Source organism: Vanacampus margaritifer, chromosome 14 (assembly GCF_051991255.1).
Source record: "Vanacampus margaritifer isolate UIUO_Vmar chromosome 14, RoL_Vmar_1.0, whole genome shotgun sequence".
NCBI lineage: Eukaryota > Metazoa > Chordata > Actinopteri > Syngnathiformes > Syngnathidae > Vanacampus > Vanacampus margaritifer.
Window position 1 is genome coordinate 16,045,713 of NC_135445.1, and position 21,215 is coordinate 16,066,927.

The following is a 21,215-nucleotide window of genomic DNA, read 5'->3' on the forward strand; positions in this document are numbered from 1 at the left end:
CTCTCTTTTAAAAAAAAAAAGTAAAATAAAAGCTCTTATGCTTGGAGCACTTTCAATAATTTCAAAAAATCTTAGTTGAAGATTTTAACAAGGACACTACTTAATTTTCTTGCATCTTGAGAAAAAAAGGTGCTAAATTATTAAGTGTATCCTACCAATCAATCTAGCCTATTATGTACTAAATTGTTTTTACCTCACCGCTGATACATCCACATTCCCCAAATTCCACACGGGGGCCCTATTTTCGTAGATTGGCACACATGCGCTTGGCTTAAAGAAGAGCTAATTTTCATTTTTGTTCCAGGTTAAGTCTAGTTTATCGTGTTTGTGAATGTGGTAGACCGCAAAACATCTCTTTTCTTCCGTATTCCATTGCACACCTGGCAGTTTGGTGACCAAAATTAGACTACATTTTTACACTAGCTAAAAGCAGGTCTAAATTGTGGCGCAACACAATTTTGGCGTATTTGATCTAGGAGCAGGCAGACAGATCCGGTCTTTACATATTCACCACTCTTTTGGCTCTTTAGTTAGCCTTGTAAATCATTCACTTTTGTGCAAAACTGCGCTGTTGCTAGGAATAAAAGTGGCCCTTTTGCCAAAACTACATTATTGACCTTTTCTCTGGAAATTTGCTGTTTTCATTATAGTTCCTTTTGATTTAGTTTTTTAAATTTAGTATTAATTAGCTTTCAGAACAGCTTTGTTAGTTTTTTCAGTTGTAATTTTTTTTAACCCAAAAATGTTTGGTTTTAGTATAGTTTTTCCTTAGTTTTAATATTAGTTTAAAGTATTATATATATATATTATATATACAAGAGTATTTCTTGTGCGCAAGATTAAGAAGAACATCACGGTAAGTATTGTCTAGTATAAACTCAACAAAAATATTATTTTTCAAACATTCTAAAAAGTAACATATATTTATATATATATAGATTTACCCTTACTTTCATTGCGCCTCGGGGTTCCTCAGTTATGGTTCCTTTGATCGCTTCGTTACTTGGATAACTGTGGCAATTCTAATATATATATATATATATATATATATATATATATAGGTTACTTTTTGGAATGTTTGAAAAATAATAATAATATATATATATATATGTATATATATAGCTACAAGGCATAAGAAACCCTTTTGTGGTGAACCTCCGAGAAGTGTTCCACATTCCTGCAACATTAATCGAAGCTGTTCCACCACTTCTTCTGAACTTAGTCTGTCTGTGTGATGAAGCATAACAGCAATCCAGCCAAACAGGCTCCGACTGAGCCTCTGTAATATTTTTGTCACTCATTTGCAATATCATTAATGATAGAAATCACACACCATGCTTACAATGACAAAGAAATATTTATTACATATTTTTTCCATGATTGTTTTGATTAGTTATAGCTGCTCCAACACGTGTATTTACAAATAAACGCCCTTTCTGTAGAAAAATCTAACAAGAGACTGAGCAGGGACACAGAAACATTAGAGGAGATGGGAAGGGATAAAGGGTACACACAATACAAGGGTAAAACAAACACGTTTGGGAGACTGGTTGTTGCAAACGTAACAAAAATCTTTTCCCAGGCAAAGCGCACCAGAGCTTTTGTAGGTGCAAAGGATGAGAAAACGATTCTGCAAACAAAGTGGCATTGGGCTGCCAGTTACATGGGAGCAAATTCAGGTCAAATACACAGAAACAGAACTCTTCGGACCAACACTCCTTGCGACATCATTTGTTCAGAACATACAAAACATCAGCAATAGAAGTTAAATGCATCTCCTGAAACATCGTCACAGCGAGTTTATAAAGCCAGAGGTGATGATTAAAAAAAAGGACCACCAAGATGTACTTTAATCCAACACCTGCATGAATTGGAGTGACTATAAAAAAAACAAAAAAAAAACAGAGAAGAGTTTGTAGCTGTTAAAGATCCATCTGGTCTTCATTAAGGCCCTTTTCATGATTCATGAGTGTAAAATGACCACTGCATGTTCAATATGCTCCACATTTTCCCAAGGGTGTTATGTAGCTATGTTTTATATAAAATACATATAAAATGAAAGCCTTTTCTAATATCAAACATTATTTTCTTACTGATCGCCCATCTAGAGGGGTGTGAACAAAGTATCTAACAGCGTATGTTACAATAGATGCATTGTTGGATACACAGTATCCAGGAAACTGGCTGTTTTTCTCATGGTGACATGGCCGGAGTTGAAAATTCTAGGGTGAGTAGACTAATATTGGTTGAAGTCTGATGTACGGAGATTTGTGGTAGATGTCGGGAAGTCAAACCAAACAACTAAATCCATCTTTTGTTATCTGCACAGATCTGCAGGGATGTGAATACCCCCCCAAAACATCCACAAAAGACAAAGACTGGAAGCGAGTTCAGTGAATCTGAGATCATGCAATGCAAAAATGCAAATAAGTTAGTGAATGCAGTGTTACAAAACATCAAACTTGAACATGCATGTGACCTATGAATGTGTTTAGCACCCACATTGAGCAGCGTTCTCAGCACTCGGTGAGTAAATATGCGCTTGAGAAAGAAAAAGATTATTCACATTAGAAGTAAACATCAGACGACAAAATTAAAACTTTGTGATATTGTTCCGACTTTTCTAATATACAAGCTCACTCCTATAAAGATTTTTGTATGTAAAAAAAGCTTTGACTGACATTATAGGACTATTATTTTTTATATAATTTGTATTTACCTACAGAATATCTGTCACTATTCTTTAAGTTCACTGTACTGACATTTGACTAAATCAAAACGGACATAGTTACAATAGCTGCTTGCTTTCTCTCCTGTTGCTTGGCACAACTAAAAGAAATTAGCTCAGCACATCTTGCTTCCTCTTGTTTTCCTTAAGCCAGGGGTGTCCAAACTTTCTCTTTCAAGGATCGCATAAAGCGCAATCTAAGGATGAAATGGCCACTTCAACATTGTCCAACTTTATTAAACATGCTAAAAACAATCAATCAAGCAATTATGTATTATAGTCACTTTAATATTTTTAGGGTTGTTATTTTATGGGTGATAAAGCAAACACATTTTTCATGATTTTGGGGTGGCTCACAGCGCTGTATCCCAATATAACCAACCATGTCCTGAGCAGAACGCCACATTCAGAACCAAAGCAAGAGTAATCAGTAATAAGATGACAATTTTGAAAGCAGTGTTTACTTGAAGATCTTGGATTAAGTGCAGCAGCAGTGGGAGCAGAAGGAGAAAGAGAAAATTCTGTGACAAACGCATGTCCATTTTGGTCTTTTTTGTGTGTGCATTTTAATGTTTTTGTTTTTTTTTAAAATAAAACTTAACACAGACATCCCAACAACGTTAAAAAAAATGGACGCAAGTGTTTTTCAGAGGACAGCAATGATATATTAAAAATATTTAGAGCTCGGACTCGCACCCAAAATCCCCGTTCCCTAATTGTGTGAAAACTACCGTAAATTTTTGTAGATTAAATTTTACTAGAGTGGCTGTGTTCCATGCTGAAGGTTGTGGAATCATTCCTCAACCCTTGAGCATTTTATTGTTGTTGTTTTTTTTGTTGTTGTTGTATTTTACTCTCTTCCAAGTGTAAAAATGTATTTTGTTTAGAATGGGACCAAATATAGTCTTTTTAGATTTTTTTTTTTTACTCTATTAAATTTACTGTGTGGTGAACTAGGTTTTCTTTTGATTTGAAAATGGCTTACCTTGACTAAAATCCCGCGACACATTGTGGCCTAAATTAGGACCCTGTTTGGTTATTGCAAATAGTAAATCCTTGTTGTGGCAGAAGCCACATGCTAAAATATCGATACGTCACACATTCCTTCCCATGATAACATTCTATTCCTACTTCTATTATAGTTAAGGTGAGCCATCATAAACTTTTGATCCAACTCGAACTTGATGGCCGCTACAATTAGGAAGGAGGTATTTTGAGTGCGAGTCCAAGCTTAACTGTTCTTTCTCTCGATTTTTGTAAATTAAATTTCCCCCCACAATGCGGCTTGTGTGACCTCATGTTTTTTTTTGTCTTCTTCATGGTGCATTTTTTCACTGGTGTGACACATACTCTGAAGTGGCTTCTACATGTAAAAATAAAGTTGTTGGCCCCCGGGCTATAGTTTGGACACCACTGCTTTAGGTGGTTGAATTTCAGCCGACCATGCGAGCACAATTCTGCTTTTTCTTCTCTTTCGATGTGGTTGATTTTTCATAGCAGCAACCAGCCAGTAGGTACACAAATGCAGTGTATTTTGTATAAAGGAGCTTTATACATTGCACCATATGGACAATGTTGGGGCTCTGTGTAAATTCTTCCACACCAAATCCAAGTGTGATTCTATGGCCCTTGCTTTGTGCTACCAAATTATTCCCACAAATGTCAAAATGTCTTGGTAAGATGAATAACTTATTCGCTGCCATTGACAGCTATAGATGTCAAAAATTCATTTGGACTATTTCTATTAGTCTTTTTCCCCTTAAAAAAAAATATTGTACATTTAGAACAGATATAAAATTTGTGATTTGTCGGGAGTTAACTAGTGAAGTCGTGATTAATTACAATGAAAAATTGTAATCGCCTGATGCCCCTAATTAAAAAAAAAGATTATTAAAAATTAGGGGCGTCAGACGATTACATTCTTTAATTGTAATTAATCGCATGACTTCAATAGTTAATTCGCGATTAATCATAAATGTTATATCTGTTCTAAATGTACAATAAAAAAAGGTACGTTCTAGGTTTTCATACTCTTGTTAATAAACATGGAAAAAAATAAAACTAACTAGAAATAGTTCAAATAAATTTTTGACGTCTATAGCCATCAATGACAGTGAATGAGATAATTTTCATTCGAAAGAAACAAAAGATTGATTGATGAACTGGACGACATCATGATCGTTTGTCCAAATCTGTGCTGCTGAATATGAAAAACCCCCAACAACAACAACTCACTGTTGCTATCTACATACTTGAATTTCGCTATTGAAACATCCCTGAACTCTTTTGAACATGTGTCACTATATACAATAATTGTGTCATGTCAGTGATTCACAAAAAGGAATAATGCAAGAGCAAACCTACAACTGTGCCATTCATTAATAACATTTTCCAACACATACTGTACGTATTCCACGATTTGTACACCCTGATAGCACATCAAACTTTTTTTTTTCTTTCCTTCCTGGACTTTGTTAAAACCACTAAAAACATTCAGATTAAAACAAATACACAAACTATTCAGTATTATTGTATGATTTTCCCAAATGAAATGTGTCTTATGATATCTAACCTGATGAGTTATTGTGCCAATATGTTTTTATTGCCTTTTTTTACCAGAGCTACAGACTGACTAGACCAAAAAATCACAATAAATAAAAGGCATGTTGCCAGGACAAAAAACAATATATCCTTGCACAGGTCATTGCAATATTTTACTGTACACCCGGTGTTGGCTGCTACACTTGAAATATGTGATCTATTACAAACAAACAAAACACCACTAAATTGCTTCAATTCAGACACTAAAGATGAGTGCTTCTTTAAATGGTCTCAATGTATTTTCAACAAAGGCTACTACTCCACAGTTTCAACAAATCAATGAACACCTTTCTAACCTGAGGAAGGTTACAATTGTGAGAGGCTTGCCCTCACTCCCCACTCCTTTCCTCTGACCCGTGTGTCATCTTCTGATGTGAGATGTCGTCATGTTACTTGTTTGAGTGATCCTTCAGTGCTTCTGAAAACAATGTCAACACTGCAACAATGTCAACACAAATGAATGGTTATTTTTTCGTGAGAAGAATAGTAAGAGATTCGACCTCTTTCTCCGTGGCGTACCTGCCACAAGGTCAATCACACAAGTTGGCAAAATGAAGTTTTCCTTCCTCTTTCACCGAGAGAGATTGTCAGTATTTATCTTGTTCTTTTTTCTTTTTTTTTAATGTAATAAAAAAGTGCTCAATAAAGGAGAGGAGTTGCAGGGTAGGGCAGCCCGCGGTCCAATCAGGACAGTCAATTCCTGGCAGTTTTCTCAGAACGAGCGCTATAAAGACAAGATGGCTGCCAGGAGTATGAGGGCGGAGCTAAGCAGGAGCGCGGAATTGCGGCAGCGGGCAGCAGAGTTCACGTCCGTTTTAGAAGGCTCCGGTGACTCATGGCTGATGTCATCTGAAGGCAAAAACATGACAATAATTGTTATTATTGAATTGGTCAATTATCCAATCAACCTGGAAGTAAATCAAGATTGTTTGATAAACTAAACAGACTGTGAGTGTGCCTTTATATTACAAATAAAAAGAGCATCAAGAAGTTAAACACGCATGAACCTCAACCACCCAAAAAAATCTCTGTGGGGCCAATAAAATAATGATTTGGCCAGTCTGTGGTCTTTGAAAAGCAAAATCAAGACCACAAATACTATACTGAGCAATTACTTCACACAGTGAGGCGTGCTGGGTCTGTTCAGGCACCCACTTAAACAAAGCAATCATTGTTCTGTGTTTTTTTTTTTTAATGAAGGACTAGAGAAATTTTGGTATGTGCCGCGGCATCCACTCGTGACTTAAATATTGTAAAATCACGTGGCGATGTTACGAGTCACAGTGTGAAGCCATGTGTCAGACAGGCTGTCAGGATAAAAGGTAACAGATAGTCACTGACGCTGGGGGAAATCATACAAGTAGAATCACTTCTACAGTTACAGTTCTTCTCATAATTTGTAGGAGGGGGGGCGGGGGGGCAAAAGTACTTGTGACAGCAATAGATGACCACAGAGAGTTTTATAGTTTTCATTAATTTTCTGTCTTAGTTTTTATGAGACATGGTTGGAAAAATGTAGATAAGAAAAATATATTTACATAGATTTTTTGGTATATTTTGCAGACCTCCAATTACTGTACATTACTGCATTTACTGTTAATGATTTATTTATTTTTTTATTTCTGTTTAGATTTGTGTAAAACATGAGTATCGTATATATAGTTTGCATGTGATCAGCTAATTTTCATAATAATGAATAAATTAGTTCTATTAAAAAAAAAACTCAATCATCATCATTATAATTTGCTTATGATATATAGTTTGTGATTAGACTAAACACAGCATTGTTAGGTAAAGTATAGCAAAGTAGAGTAAATCTGGGATGTTGAAATTGGTTTAACAAAATAAAACTTGTATGAGTAAATCATTTTGGCGTTGCGCTATGAGCACTTCAAATACAGAAAATCACAGGATGCACACAAAAGCATACAAACAGGAATTTATATTAATTACACAATATATATTACAAAGGGCTGTGCAATCACCGTACTCGAAATTCAATTACAATTTCAATTATTACACTCCACAATTACAACATCGGCATAATTGTAAACAAAAATTAAAGATTATTAATAATGATTTTGAGTTGTTTAAATGTATATATTTGCACCTTTTTTATTTTTTAAAATGACTAATTAAAAATAATGGACTTGTTTGGTCCAAAAGGAACTTGTATAATTATAGTGTTTCAAAGAAATGTATTTGTCTATTTTTTATGTTTAAACATTTTCTTGTTTTGTACCAAAAAACAAATGATGGTCCTAATTGTGATTTCAATTATTACCAAATTAATCTCTTAATTAATATTTTCTTCATAATCGAGCAGCCGTAATATTACATACTGGGGGTGTGAATTGCCTAGTACCTGCCGATTTGATCCGTATCACGATTCATAGGTCACAATTCGATTCAATACAGATTAATCCCGACACAAATTTGTAAGTCAATTATTGCGATTTTTTAAAAACTCAAATCTAGAAAATACTTATCAGTAAACTTGTACATGCACACATTAATTTCATGTTTGAACAGCATTAAAATAAAAATATTAAGGCTTAATGTTCTATTAATATAACATTCTTCCATGCTTAAAGCGTGAACCTTAACCCTAAGTAAGACTTTTTGTTGAATATTTCCATAAAAAATTGATGTATAAACATCGATTCAGCCTCATAATGAATCAATCCAACAATTGTGCGCTATATATAGATTTTTTTGCATACTGTATTTTGAATAGTATACTATAAAAAATTATTTTAACATTGTTAATTGTTAAACAGGGTCAATAAATCTACTTCACTGATTCTCAAGAGAATACCAAAACCCCTCCCCGCCCCACACACTCACGCACACACAAACATCTACATTGCTGTAAAACCCCACCAACCTCTGGGTTCTAGACTGTTGTGACTGTTTTCGTCAAAGTCGACCCCTTCCTGTACGCTCCCAGAGTTTCGCACACAATTGTCTTGAAACACAAAGAGGACAGAAGAAGACGTGTGATTACTGAAATCCGACGTCACTCATCTCTCCAGTTCCAACAATGTGCAACTTACTTTGGGGCCTAACAAAGACCTTAAGTCGAAGGCAGCTCCTTCTTCCTTTGGCGTCAGTGAGGGAAGCTGTGGGGGAGGGGAGGATAATAAACAGTCACTATTAATGTAAATAGTGCAAATAGTAACATACATGTTTCCAGTTTTGTGTTATTCTGGTACATTTCAAACTAACCAACAATTTACATTTTCATGGCAGCAGCTATTGAATATTTTGCTATTCAGATTCAGAGATCCTGCTCAAAATTCAATCAAATAATCACAAATTCAGATAAAATAAAAAATAAAAAATATTTTTTTGCTTTGGTTGATGAACAATTATGAATACACAAGGGAAAAAAGCACACACACCCCTAAATTTTGGGCTATGAGATGACGTGACGTCAGAACCACAGTAGCGAGTTTGCCACCTAAAACAGCACCTTTGTGTAAGCCAGGTTTATTAAAAATGGATCAGTAGGACTTGCTGTCATCATCAAAGTGTGCATAGTTCTTTTTTCCGTCTATTAAACTGTCTTTGAAAAGAAGTTCAATGGACCTGCCAGCCTATATGGAGCACTTGATTAGCGGCTACCTGCTAGCCACTAGCCGCTAACGCTTGTAACGGGCGCTACATTTTAAAATGTCAGCGTACTTACTTAATCTTTTATTATTATTATTTTTTAATCATCCTTAATTAGCGATTGGATATAATTTGAGGATGACGCTGTGTTGATGTTGGTGGCAATAGTTTGTGATAACAATTTAAACTTAAACTTGGCTCCAACTACCCAAAATCCAGTCAGGAAGACGAGTCAAGTCAATCGCCACGCCACCATGCGCTGCCACGAGGAACTTCCAAATAAAAGTGTTACAAAGGCACTGATGTCTGTCTGGTTTTGATTACTGTATCTGGGAGGATTTTATTTTGAAGTTGGCCTTAATTCTGACCATGATGGCGGCGTGTAATTGTCATGTATAGCATTGCTACGGCTAGCTTGACTGCCTTCCAGACCATGCACACCAAATAAACGGGTACCCAAGGCAGAAAAAAATCCTCAAGCATTTTTTTTTGTTTCAATCCTAGTCACAGCAGTCTTTTTTTTTTAACCTCATAACATCACTCTATGCCACTATACAAAAAGACATACAGTATACCTAATAAAACATAAATTCAATTGTACATCTACTACCAAATGAATAGTTACAATATGTAAGTTAAAATATTTTGTTGTTGTTGATTATGCGCTGACTTGGTGAATATATAGAGTGAATATCTAATTGGCATCCTCATCAACATCTGGTTTGTGCTTATCCAAAATGTGCACAATCTTTTCCTTCATTAACTGCTTCAAGTTTAGCTTCAAGAAATGAACAAGCTGACAAGGTCGATGTTTTTTCAGGGGAGGAATTCAACTTTATCTCTTTCAAAATAGTCCACCCCAGAAGAGCTTTATCTCTCTTTCTGAACTTCCTTCCCTCATCGTGGTGTAAAAGCGTTTAGACTACATATACATTCCCATGATGCAACTCAATGTCATCTGCACATTTTCATTCCTCATTTCTCTTCGGCTCACTTTCAAAATCTACAGCAGTAAATGAAGAAACGTTTGCGTTTCGTTGTTAACTGGCCTGCCTTTCATTTGTGCTTTCACTATTGTCTGGAATATTTTGATGTGTCGTTTAGCACTATCTTCATCTGACAATCTCCCCTCTCTCTGACTTCTCATAAGCATAGAAAGACTGACCTCGGTCATTTCCTGGTGCCTCAACCTGCTTAAAGGGTACATTTACAAAATAAAGATAAAGTAAAAACGGCAATGGCTTTCCTTGTGTTTTTTGTAGATTATGACGATTGTGTTAAAATGACCCTGGTTCACATGAAGCTGCAAAAATGGCTCCAACCTCACTCATCTGGACGCTATCCGTGTGACAGATTGTGAATCTCCGTGTTTCCACTCTTACCCATGACTGAGGCTCTTATTTCAAAAAGTGCAATATTAGATGCTGTATGGCCGTGAAAGGAGATAAAAAGTCATCGTAAACCTCGCCATGAGTGGAATATTGGATGTCAAGTAGCAGAGGGAGGATATAAACGTGAAAGAAACAATGTCAATCACGCTGTGTCTGTCCATGTCAACCATATCCAGTAACTTAGCTCACAGCCAGACAAAACTTACTACAGTAGTCTCACTTTGCAAGATCACGGCAACACACTTCAAAGACACCGTGTGGTCTTATTCGGTTGATTTGAACTAATCTTGCATTTCTTGGACTAATGTACAACAAATATAGACAGTACTTCATTAATTAATTTGCCCACTAACCAAAATAAAAATAAATAAAAGTCTACAAAAATAAATATATGCAACATCTAAAGTAACAGTATTGGTAATTAAAATTAAAACATTTGTTCAAGGTTCCGTAATGGATAAAAAACAAGTATGTAGAAACTTGTTTAAAAAAAAGTGATATTATAATAATAAACATTTGTGTTTCTTGATTTTGCTGTAAAATTATAGTTGCCTAATTACAGTTTTAAACTAAAAATAGTGGTTGAATGTTATGTTTTTAATTGATTTCTGAACTTCACAGAGAAGCCCACTAAACCAGCTTGAATTTGATGAATTTCCTCACTACTACGGCTACTAATACAGTAAATACCAATATAGGTAATCAGTCTATGCATGTCCAACATTTTCAAATGCCGCAGAGGACATCAACAAAATGACAAAAAAAAAAGAAGAAGCTGCATTGTTGCTGTTAGTTCTGTTGTTATAACTTGCATCAACCATAACAGAGGCTGCTGTCATGTTTTTGAATGCTAAAAAGGCCAAACCACTTTAGAAATACAAGAAAATAAACCTCAGCAGAAAGAGTGGCAAACACACAGCTGCTCTTGTTATTTTTCAACAACTTTGACTGCGAGTGCAATTATGCACCGTGAGGTGTCATATGACAGAAATGTTATTATTATTTTTGTCTGTGAACGCATTTACATTTGTCATGTAAGAATCAAGAAAAATGTTCCTGTGTTCTTATCAACAATTGTTCCAAAAGTTTATTTGGGTTTACTTTTTAACTTGGTCACTCACATTTCATTCCAGTGTACTCTGTTGAGTTACTTTCTCAGCAAATGCAAACATCCCTTCAGACTCCAACGCACCAGCAATTACGCGAGTGTCTCCTTTGCTTTGCTCATGTCTGCTACTGAGGTCACAGTCTGGCTTTTCTATCCCGGAGCGACACGGCTGAGCTCCACTACCACTCACTGAAACAACAGCTCGACCAGCAATTCCACCTCCAATTCCCACTCAGACCAGTATTACATGGTCTGTCACATGACTTAGTCATAGGCATACACAAACTCTGAATTTTTTACTTTCATACTCTTTGGTAAAAATAAAATAAAAAATACATTAAGGACCATTCATGGGCTGTCAAGTGAATGCCGAAGCAACAGGTGGTATTATAACCTGTAAGGTTAAGGCCGTCTTAGCATGAGAAACCTGAAGGGTGTAAAGTACAACAAAATACAACAATGTTTAATAAAGAAAAATGTAATTATACTGACTCCCAGACTTACAATTAAATACTGTATACAGTTAGTCAACTTTGTTGCAAAAAAAAAAAAAAAAGTATAAGCATACATGCTAAGCATTACCTTAAAATCTGAAAAGTCATTGTCCTTCATTTGATTAGGCGGTGTGTTTAAGCATTAATAAAAATAAAAAATAAAATTAACGGCATCTAATCCCTTGAAAAAAAATGTTCAAGCTAAAGTTCAAGTATCAAAATAATGATTTACCATGTGCAGCGCTATCTTGGCCATTTATGAGCTGTTTCTTTAGCATGGCTAAATCATACTCTTAAAATAGTAGAACAAAAGTCACAATATTTTTTTTTTTATTGACATCGTAAGGTTGCCACTTCATATGCCTTGCATAGAAGAAAAACAAAATCGATGTAAAAAAGCCTTGATTGATTCATAACATTTTATGTGAAAAGGCATATGTATGCCCAAACAGTAATCTAAAAATACTAGAACGAAAGCTGATTCTATTAACGTCATAACTAATATTGCCTCATTCATATGTCTCCTAGAGAACAAACATTTCGTTACTTTTTGATTTGAATTGATAAAAAAAACAAAAAAAAAACATCAATTGTAACCAAAATTTATGTGCACGTATGTATGTATGCTTGACAAAATCATAGTCCAAAAATATTACAAAGACTGTCCGAGTATTTTGTATTTTATAGATGTCTTTGATCTGCCTATGAAGAGGACACGTTGGGAGCCGCTTCCTGTCCATAAAATAAAATAAAAATTATGACTTTCATTATTTGGCCCTGCAAATACAGTACAACTGCACATACATTTTGATGAGGCTCAATCACGCTTTATGCGTCGTTGAGCTTTTCATAGATTGCCTTTTGGAAGCTCTCAGCCATTCGCAAGTTCCTTCTGCTGTAAATGTCTTTTTTTTGTCTCAAAAGAAGAATATAAATATTGAGATGGTTACGAGTGTTATCTAAATGATGACAATACTTGACAACATCATATTGCATTTTTATAGCAATCTCATCACACATATCACAGTGATTACATGAACTGCTCATTCAAGATGGTGCTGCACAGGGTATGTCATTATTTTCATATTTCATTGGCTTAAACTTTTTTTCAGAGAATCAGATTCTATTGATGTTTGCACCGTTAATGTTTATACGCGCTGAGTATGTTTTATGTAACCGTTATAAAACCTGAATATTGGCAATATTTGAGTTTTGAAAGGCCATGTAAACACACAACATCTTAATTATGCTCTTAATTGGGTTGTTACCCCTTTTCTAAACTGAATTCTCTTGTCATATAAACGCATAAACACATTCAGAATACCTTGATTGAACTGTGTATTAGTTTGCCTTCTACATGTCGCAAGGAATCTTAGTCTTTTGAGCACAGAAAGGACTTGTATGCGGGGCCGGTAAACGTAGGTGGTGTCAAGCATATGTCCGCAGGACAGACCAGGCCCGCAAAGGCATTTAATCCGGGAGGATTTTGGATAGTAAAAAAAAAACAAATTGTAATGTCGGACCAATTAATCAGCCGGCCACATTCAAAACATAAATTTGTAATTTCACAAGCAGTCCTCAAATGAACAATGCAACTTGTGCATTGAATTGTCTTGGATGTCATTATTTTACACACAACCTTAAGTTACGGTTTGTTTATTTTTTTTCTTTTAAATCATAGACCGACATAAACGAGTTTAATACGACAAATTCAATTACTGGTAACATAAACACATATGACAAAGATTAACGTCCTTTTAACTTCATTAACTGCGCCACACAATGCATTCTGGGAACAATATATATGCAAACCAGGTAGATTTAACACGTCAACAAACAGGCAAAGTGCTGCCGCGTTCCATATGCATTTGTGATTTTTTTTGGGAACAATATGATTACAGTTGAGCTACGTAATTCAGGGCAGGCCCAGAAATAGCGAGAATCTGCGTATAATTGATGGTAATTGTTTCTAAGTTAAATCCTTTATTTTACAAATCTGGCCCACTTGGTAATGAATGTTCCTCCATGCGGCCCCTGAGCTAATATGAGTTTGACAACCCTGGCTTAATCGAATGAAGACCAAAATCTCATTGGTGTGTTGCTTTTAATGTAAAAGTTTACAAAAGTGCCGTCAAACAAATAAAAATATATTCCAGCTGTAGAAAGTGTTCCTATCTTTAATTTTACAAAAAGTACCTTCAGTGGGCAAAAACATGTTTGTCTATGGGCAAAAGGTAATAATACACAAATATATAGTCTGTATGGTCGCAGTTGCAGCCTCGTGATCACCATTATTTCTGGTTTGGTGCAAACAGAGCATAGCAATGAGACGTGTAAGGTCTCTTTGTAAGGGGAATTAGGACGACCCTGATATAAATACTGTGGGATCAGATGTGTAAGGATCGGTTTATGCCGGGGCCTTTTGTGCTTGTTTCTCTGTGAGAAGTTAAAGGGAAAGCTGCTTGTGCTATCCAAGCCCGCGTCATTATCGATGTAGATCTGCGCTGAGTATACACAAGCTCTGAGCCAGGCCGTTTGAAGCGTTGGGGGCTTTACGGGGAGTCAGTCATCTCTCTCACACGGGGAGAGCCAGACTCTCAACTGTCTCCGCTGAAAATTGGATTTCTATCCCCTGAGATTAGGATCAGGCTTCCCCTGCTCTACTACAGCTCTAGAAGAAAAACATGCCGCCCTCTGAGGCCTTGAGAAGCCAGCAGCAATGACTTCATAGTCATCTTAGTAACCTTTGGCCTTGCTGGACCAGCCGGCAATAGTGCTTGGCCTTTATGCCTGTCTGCCAGACGGCCAGTAGCCAACAGCAGGTGTCATCTATTTGACGTGACCCCGCCTCCACTTCCCTCCTGCCTGGGGCCAGTGACAATCACCGTGGAGGAGGATAAAGGAGTATCTGTCTCACTGAGGCGGGCAGACATGACCCCCACCCCCACCTCACTTTGTCACTTACAGAATCCCAACCCGAAGTTGACGCGTAATTCTTCAATGAGCTACCAGCTATTGTTATGCTTTGTCCCAGTAAGACACAGTCTGCAGTGGGACCAATAGCAGCAGCTGCTAAAACATACTTTAATGTGTATACAATTAACATAATCATAGCATAATACAAACATCCAGTCTGAGTTCAATATCTGATTCATCACTGAGATATTCAACAGCCGTGCCACATTATTTTCTTGTCCATTTTGTACAGCGCAGCACATCTGATTGGCTTCCTGTCAACAACAACAGTTTAAGCTAAGGATTCTGGGTATTTTCCCTTTCATAACCGTCTGTACACGCTTTCAAAAACAAATACAGAACGAGGGGAAAAAAATGGCCGCACCGTATGTTTGCCTAGCTTAAAGCAGGAAACAATGTAACAATGTAGTTCCATTCATACAAGTACAGTGAAGCTCAGCTCAGCTCAGTGCACATCAAATATTGAGAGCCAATAAAAAAACATCTTGTAATACATCACAATACCAAAATCATGCAAACATTTTACAGACTTAAATTTGAGACTCAATTCTAAAGGATCTGTAAGAAACAAAACATTTGAGTTTCCACATGAATATTCCATTCTTCTTGCTACAATTTAACGTTAAATGTCTGTTGTTGATTGCCAAACAACTTATTTTTGGTTCATTTTACTTGTCCTTGACTCCAAGTGTTAACAAAATACCTCAAATCTACCATCGGGAGCCACTGTATCTGGTTTAGTCCCTCTGTTCTGCCCCTGCAGGGCAGTGACATCACTTATGAAAACAGAAGTTTCCAGCTGCTTGTTTTCCCGAGTCTTCTCACAAGGACAAAAACGAAAGCTGAGCTCATCCAGGCAGCAACAAAAGTCAGTTTAGTCCAAAACCTAAACAGTTGAAGTATTTTTCTCCTCGCGACTTCTCATTTAAGTTGAACGTCACTCCAAGGAACCAGAACCAAACAGTTACAGTAAAATGTATCTTTATTTTTATGCAGTGTTGCTCTTAAATATATAAAATATTTCTAAAAGCTTAATATTTTCCAAAAACTGTATAATGGGAAGTGAAACACTCATGTTGGATGATTTAGAATGTATCCAAATTCTTTGGGTAAACATACTAAATTAATACTGTATGAAGTATTAGTGAAATGTGAAAATTTTGTAATTCACACCACTGTTACGCATGATGTTGCTTTTGACACCGAACCACTGTCTTTAAAAAAAAAACTGTGTTAAACTTAAGAGGTACCACTGTATGAATAATGTTGAAACCTGCATAACATAACTCATAGTGTTAGCCATCATTATAAAGGCAGACTTAATAGAACAAAGTCATTCGTTTGTCAATGATACCGATGAGTACTGTAATGGCCATACTCACAGATGTAGTAGTACTCTCTGCCAGGACGGAACTCAAAGCCTAATGAGAAGGGTGTAAATAGCTGGAACTTTTCGGAAAACTTGAGTGGTCCATTTGAAGACAAAGGCCTGTTGCACTCCCAGCGCTTGAAGCCCTTGGCGGTGTGGTCACATGAGCTGTAGCCATCATAGTTGACCATGTAAAGAACATAGCGCTCGGTCCGCTCATCCGACACCGGGCTGATGTAATGCGGACAGTAGACGTCAAGGTAGTCATTTATGCAGACGTCAATGTGGTAGTCCCCCCGGTAAAACCTGAAGAAAAGACAGAAAAAAGTCAAATATTAGCATATCTAGATTGGACGGTACAGAACAAGTGTCAAATCTCCAGGTTTTCTTACAGGTGAATTTCCGAAATGACGTTCTGGGATTGTTAGATTTTACCCAGTCAAACCTTGCAAGACGATTTTTCTCAAGTCAGGTCAGGAGCGAGACTCTAGAAAGTAACAGTCTTGAACGGGAACTTAACCAAAGATGTCAAAACTTTGTTGTTATATTTTAGCTGCTGTGTACATAAGTGAACATCTTTTTATTTACAAATAAGAGGACACTCGGCTCAGCCTCCAGAAGTCCAGATACTTCAATGATATTCAAAGTTTATACAAAGATGCCATAACTATATTACCGTATGCCTCCTCTGTATATATATTTAAATAAACATATTACTCTCTTTTGACATAATGTTGTAAGCTCAAAACTTTATTGCTATCGCGGCTGACCCGCTTTGTTTAATGGGGTGATCCCATGCCCTCCATTTTTTGGGTTGCTAACACAGCTCACTTTATTTGCATGCTTAGGAAGTGAGGTACAAAAAACGCTGACCTACTTTTTTTAATTCCCCCCCCCCCCAAAAAAAACTTTTTAAATATACAATATAACAATAATAACACACACAAACAAAACGCCCCTGTCTTGTTTCCCTACACCCTCGCCATCGACTTGGGAACAGTCAATGGTCTACTATTCACGGTAACAAGGTGGACTCCGCCTTCCATTTGTCACAAAATGAAAACCGGACATTTTTATGACTGTATTTAAAACAAACGAACAAAAAAAAACAGGACACCCAGACAGGATATAAAAAGTGGACATGTCCAGGCAAAAGAGGGTGTTTTATCACCCTAGTTTACTTAAATCTACAAAGTATTTCTCCTAAAAAAAATACATTTAAAACATTGTATTGTGACTATTTTCGACAAGGTTAGGCAGGTAAGGGCAGTGAGGAGGGATCTAAGGTAATGTGATTTAAGTTGTGTTTAACACGTACAATAAGAATCAGGTGCCCTGTGCCAACAAGACTATAAGTTAATATCGCTTGTATTTGACCTTTTGCTTGATGCATGATGACAGTGTGCCTGCATGTATCCACTACCCAGTGCAAATTATCGTCCAATGTCACTTGCAGTCATACCTGTACTCCAAGTTGTAATGTAAATAAACAAAGACGAGCTAATGGTGTAATGTAGAATGACAAGTTTTATAGGTAAAGTTTTTTTTTTTTTTTTTTTTTAAATAAAAGTAGACATATACATTAACATGTACATTAGACATGTACTTTGCTTGCCCACGACACAGACGCCTTCCGGCACTTAGTCGCTACGATCGGCTAACATCGGTCATGCGAAACCTTGACTTTGCCTTGTACATTAAAAATTGAATGGAAATCTGTGAAGATTTCTTACAAGAATTTGGCAGATTTTTGTGGTAACCGACGGGCAGCATACAATATTTGATCCCAGAAATGTTTGATTGATTTGTGGTCAGGGTTCTGTGTGTACAAGTTCGGTTTCGCCACTCGAAACGAATCTGGTCATTCCTTTGAAAAGCTTGCTTTGTCTAATGATGCACAAACTGAGCGAGAAAATTGACGTTCACAAAATGTACCAATAAAGTTGAAAACATAGATAAGATGAAAAATGATGATTTAGGCAGAAGACTTTATTTGTGATTTTATTCACACTAATGCCAATGCTTATACAATTACAAGCCTCTAAATGTCAAACCTGATGACAAAATGATATTATTGAAAAAGTTCTTGGCTACGTCTCCGTAGTGTTTATAAAATCTCAATACGTCAGACTCAATTACCCAAACCCTCTCATAAGACTCCACTGAATCCCTCTGCAACAAACCAGCGCCCTGGCAGAAATCCTCCTGTGATACCCCTTCATCAGTCGAAAGCCATGTATCAGTGTCAGTGCTAACTGCTAAGCAGTGATGGCGTGCCCTGGTGTAGAAATGAAGGCCCCATACAGGGTTAATTGTCTGGTTAGCATCCGCCTTAAGAGGATCCCATTCTGGAATGTGATTTTCATTAGCAAATAAGAAGTATTGAAGACAGCTTGTGCAGGAGTTTTGAAAAATGAGGCATGTGTTAAAGCTTAACTATGCCCCCCAATTTTGCCTACTGTAAATTGCGTGGAAAAGAGATAGGGAGTAAAAATTCAGCAGGGATAAAACAGGTATTCATTCGAGACAGGAATGAATGGAAACATATATTCCCCCAGGCGCCATATAAGCTTGCATATTTGAGGCTTTTAGCGGACGGCGATTAAGGCTATTGCGGCTGGTTGTGTCACTATAACTGCTAATGGGCCTTGGATCAGTATCACTGACATGCTACAGATGTCTTGAATACTCCTCTGTTCACTGACACAGAAGTCATGAAGAAGGAGAACAGGCCGGCAACTGTGTCCAAGCATCCAACGGAATGGGCCGATGCTGTTGCCAAACAACACAACAGGTTTGCTTAGTTTGGTAAGACCGCAATTAGCTGACTCAAGATCAGAAAATTAGACAAGTCCTGTTCCTATTAGAGAAACAGTAGCTGTAGTCAGGTGAGACTGGAAAAGAAGAGGTTTGATACACAGCTGTTGCAGCTGACATGTTGCAGCTGACATGTTCAGGCTACATGAGACGTGAGTAGCATGATGGGAGGTGTTCGGGGTATCAGGTTGTCACTACACAGATTGTACACGTGCTGCAGGATTAGTGACCACAAATGAGGGGATGTGTGTTTTGTAGCATTGTCATCAACTTTCAAATCTTTTTTTTGTCTCTTTGATTACAGTCTGGTCACATACGAAACCAAAGACTTTGTTTTCTCTAAAAAAAAAACATCACCCTGAGAGTTTGGCTCCAGGCAAACACAACATGTCCTCCATAGCCTTATAGTTTCAGTACGGCTTGCTGATGTTATGACTAGCAGGGGTCAAGTGTCTCCACGATATCATGACCTTAGCCAGAAGCAGTGGATGGTCTTGCTTTGTCCTTCTGTCTTTACTGAACCCCATATGTCAGCATTAACACGGCTAGTGTCAGCAGCTGTCAATCAATCCTGACCCAAATTGACGAACTTCCACCTAATCAATGATAAAATTTGCAACCAGTCTTTGAAAATGATGATCAACCTCTTAGTACACACACCAAGATTGTGTCTTGAGTGGGCACAGTGTTTATTCCGAGTTTCAACAAGTGTCTACAAAAGTAGTCTCTAGTGAACAATTCAGACTTCCTCTGCATACAAATGCATTTATCACCAACAAATGAGAAGTCAAGCACCCAGGGGCCATTGTTGCGTCTTGCAGTCAGGTCTAGAAATACTGTAGGTTGCTCTGTGCCAAAGGATTGGGCCCTTTTGCTACAGACAAAAATATAAATATATGTCATGTCATATTTGACTAGATTTATACAGCGAGGCTGACAGCTCAAAGGCAGTATCTAGCAACACACCAAAACATAATACAAATGCCTCAAGAGACATGGGAAAGATATGACAAGGAATTGAGGGAACAGTAAAAAGAAAGATCAGGCAAAGAAAAGAAAAGGAGAAGTGATTTATCTTCAGTTTTTGAAAAAGCACTCCAAAAATGCTTTCCCAGTGAGGATCGTACAGACTTTTATTTCCATCAATTGATGACATCAATAGCAAGATCGACCATAATGGAAGGAAGTCCGGGGCCAACTAACCTTAGCTGCAGGGATCACTGAATGATTTGTTTCAAGATGTGGGTCAAAACATGTCTTTAGAGTGCTGATATATTTTTTTGAGGTGCATATAATCTACGCATTCAGACAGCCCATTGTCACTGGTTGTGTCTTATACTGTGTATAATTTAATGCTGGTTTCTAGGGGTGTGCATCTCTCCACAAACGATTTGATACAGTTTTCGCAGATGGGGTGTGAAACAATTCAAGGAATGTTTGATTTAAAAGTGGAAAGATTTGATGCAGTTTGCCTTAGTGGTCTTACGACCAATTCGATATGGTACGGCTCAGTTCGAGGGGGTATGACGCAATGACTATTTTGCTGTCATTTTACATACATGTGAATGAGCTTGTCAGTAAGGGTGTGCCATGTCTTACCTTCTATGATGTTACCGCTATATTTTGTTCTGGGTGGTAAAAATTTTAAATATGGCAAAATTGACACTGTGGGGATGTGATGACGTAATCTGTAACATCAAACATCATTGCGTCCATTTGGAAGTACATGTTCGCTACTGCATAACAACACTGGAGAGCATGAGCGAGCAGCCAGTTCTGTCACATTCTCGGCCTCAAAAGAGGATTTAGTGCCATAAGTGGGAGCTACAATCGTTTGCAAATTATGGAAAACTGTTACAGCTAAAGTTAAGATGAACCACAAGCTAAATCTTTAACTCAGCCGAAAATGCGCAGGATAAAGACACATGAGGAGGACATGAAAACAGCTTGTGTTGTTCGGCGCAAAAGTGAACAAAAGTTTTAACTGAGCATTGCTGGAACACTTGTTAGACGGACTCCTTATGACCAAAAAATTTATATAAAAATAGCACACAATGGTTGAATAATATTGACACGGTCGCATATTGTTTGGCCAAGATAAACAATCCACAGTAGT

The 21,215-nt window shown here is 37.1% G+C and overlaps 1 protein-coding gene across 1 annotated transcript in view; it reads right to left on the reverse strand.

Annotated features, from left to right (window-relative positions):
* Positions 1 to 1,338: 1,338 nt before the first annotated feature.
* The window catches only part of LOC144034303 (ephrin-A5b-like), a 78,803-nt gene continuing 58,926 nt past the window's right edge, over positions 1,339 to 21,215 (reverse strand). Inside the window, exons 2-5 of the mRNA XM_077543031.1 lie at positions 16,296 to 16,588; positions 8,386 to 8,451; positions 8,217 to 8,297; positions 1,339 to 6,178 (exon numbers count right to left, since the gene is read on the reverse strand). Coding sequence (XP_077399157.1) covers positions 6,054 to 6,178; positions 8,217 to 8,297; positions 8,386 to 8,451; positions 16,296 to 16,588 — 565 coding nt within the window. The 3' untranslated portion in view covers positions 1,339 to 6,053. The remainder of the gene's footprint in view (positions 6,179 to 8,216; positions 8,298 to 8,385; positions 8,452 to 16,295; positions 16,589 to 21,215) is intronic.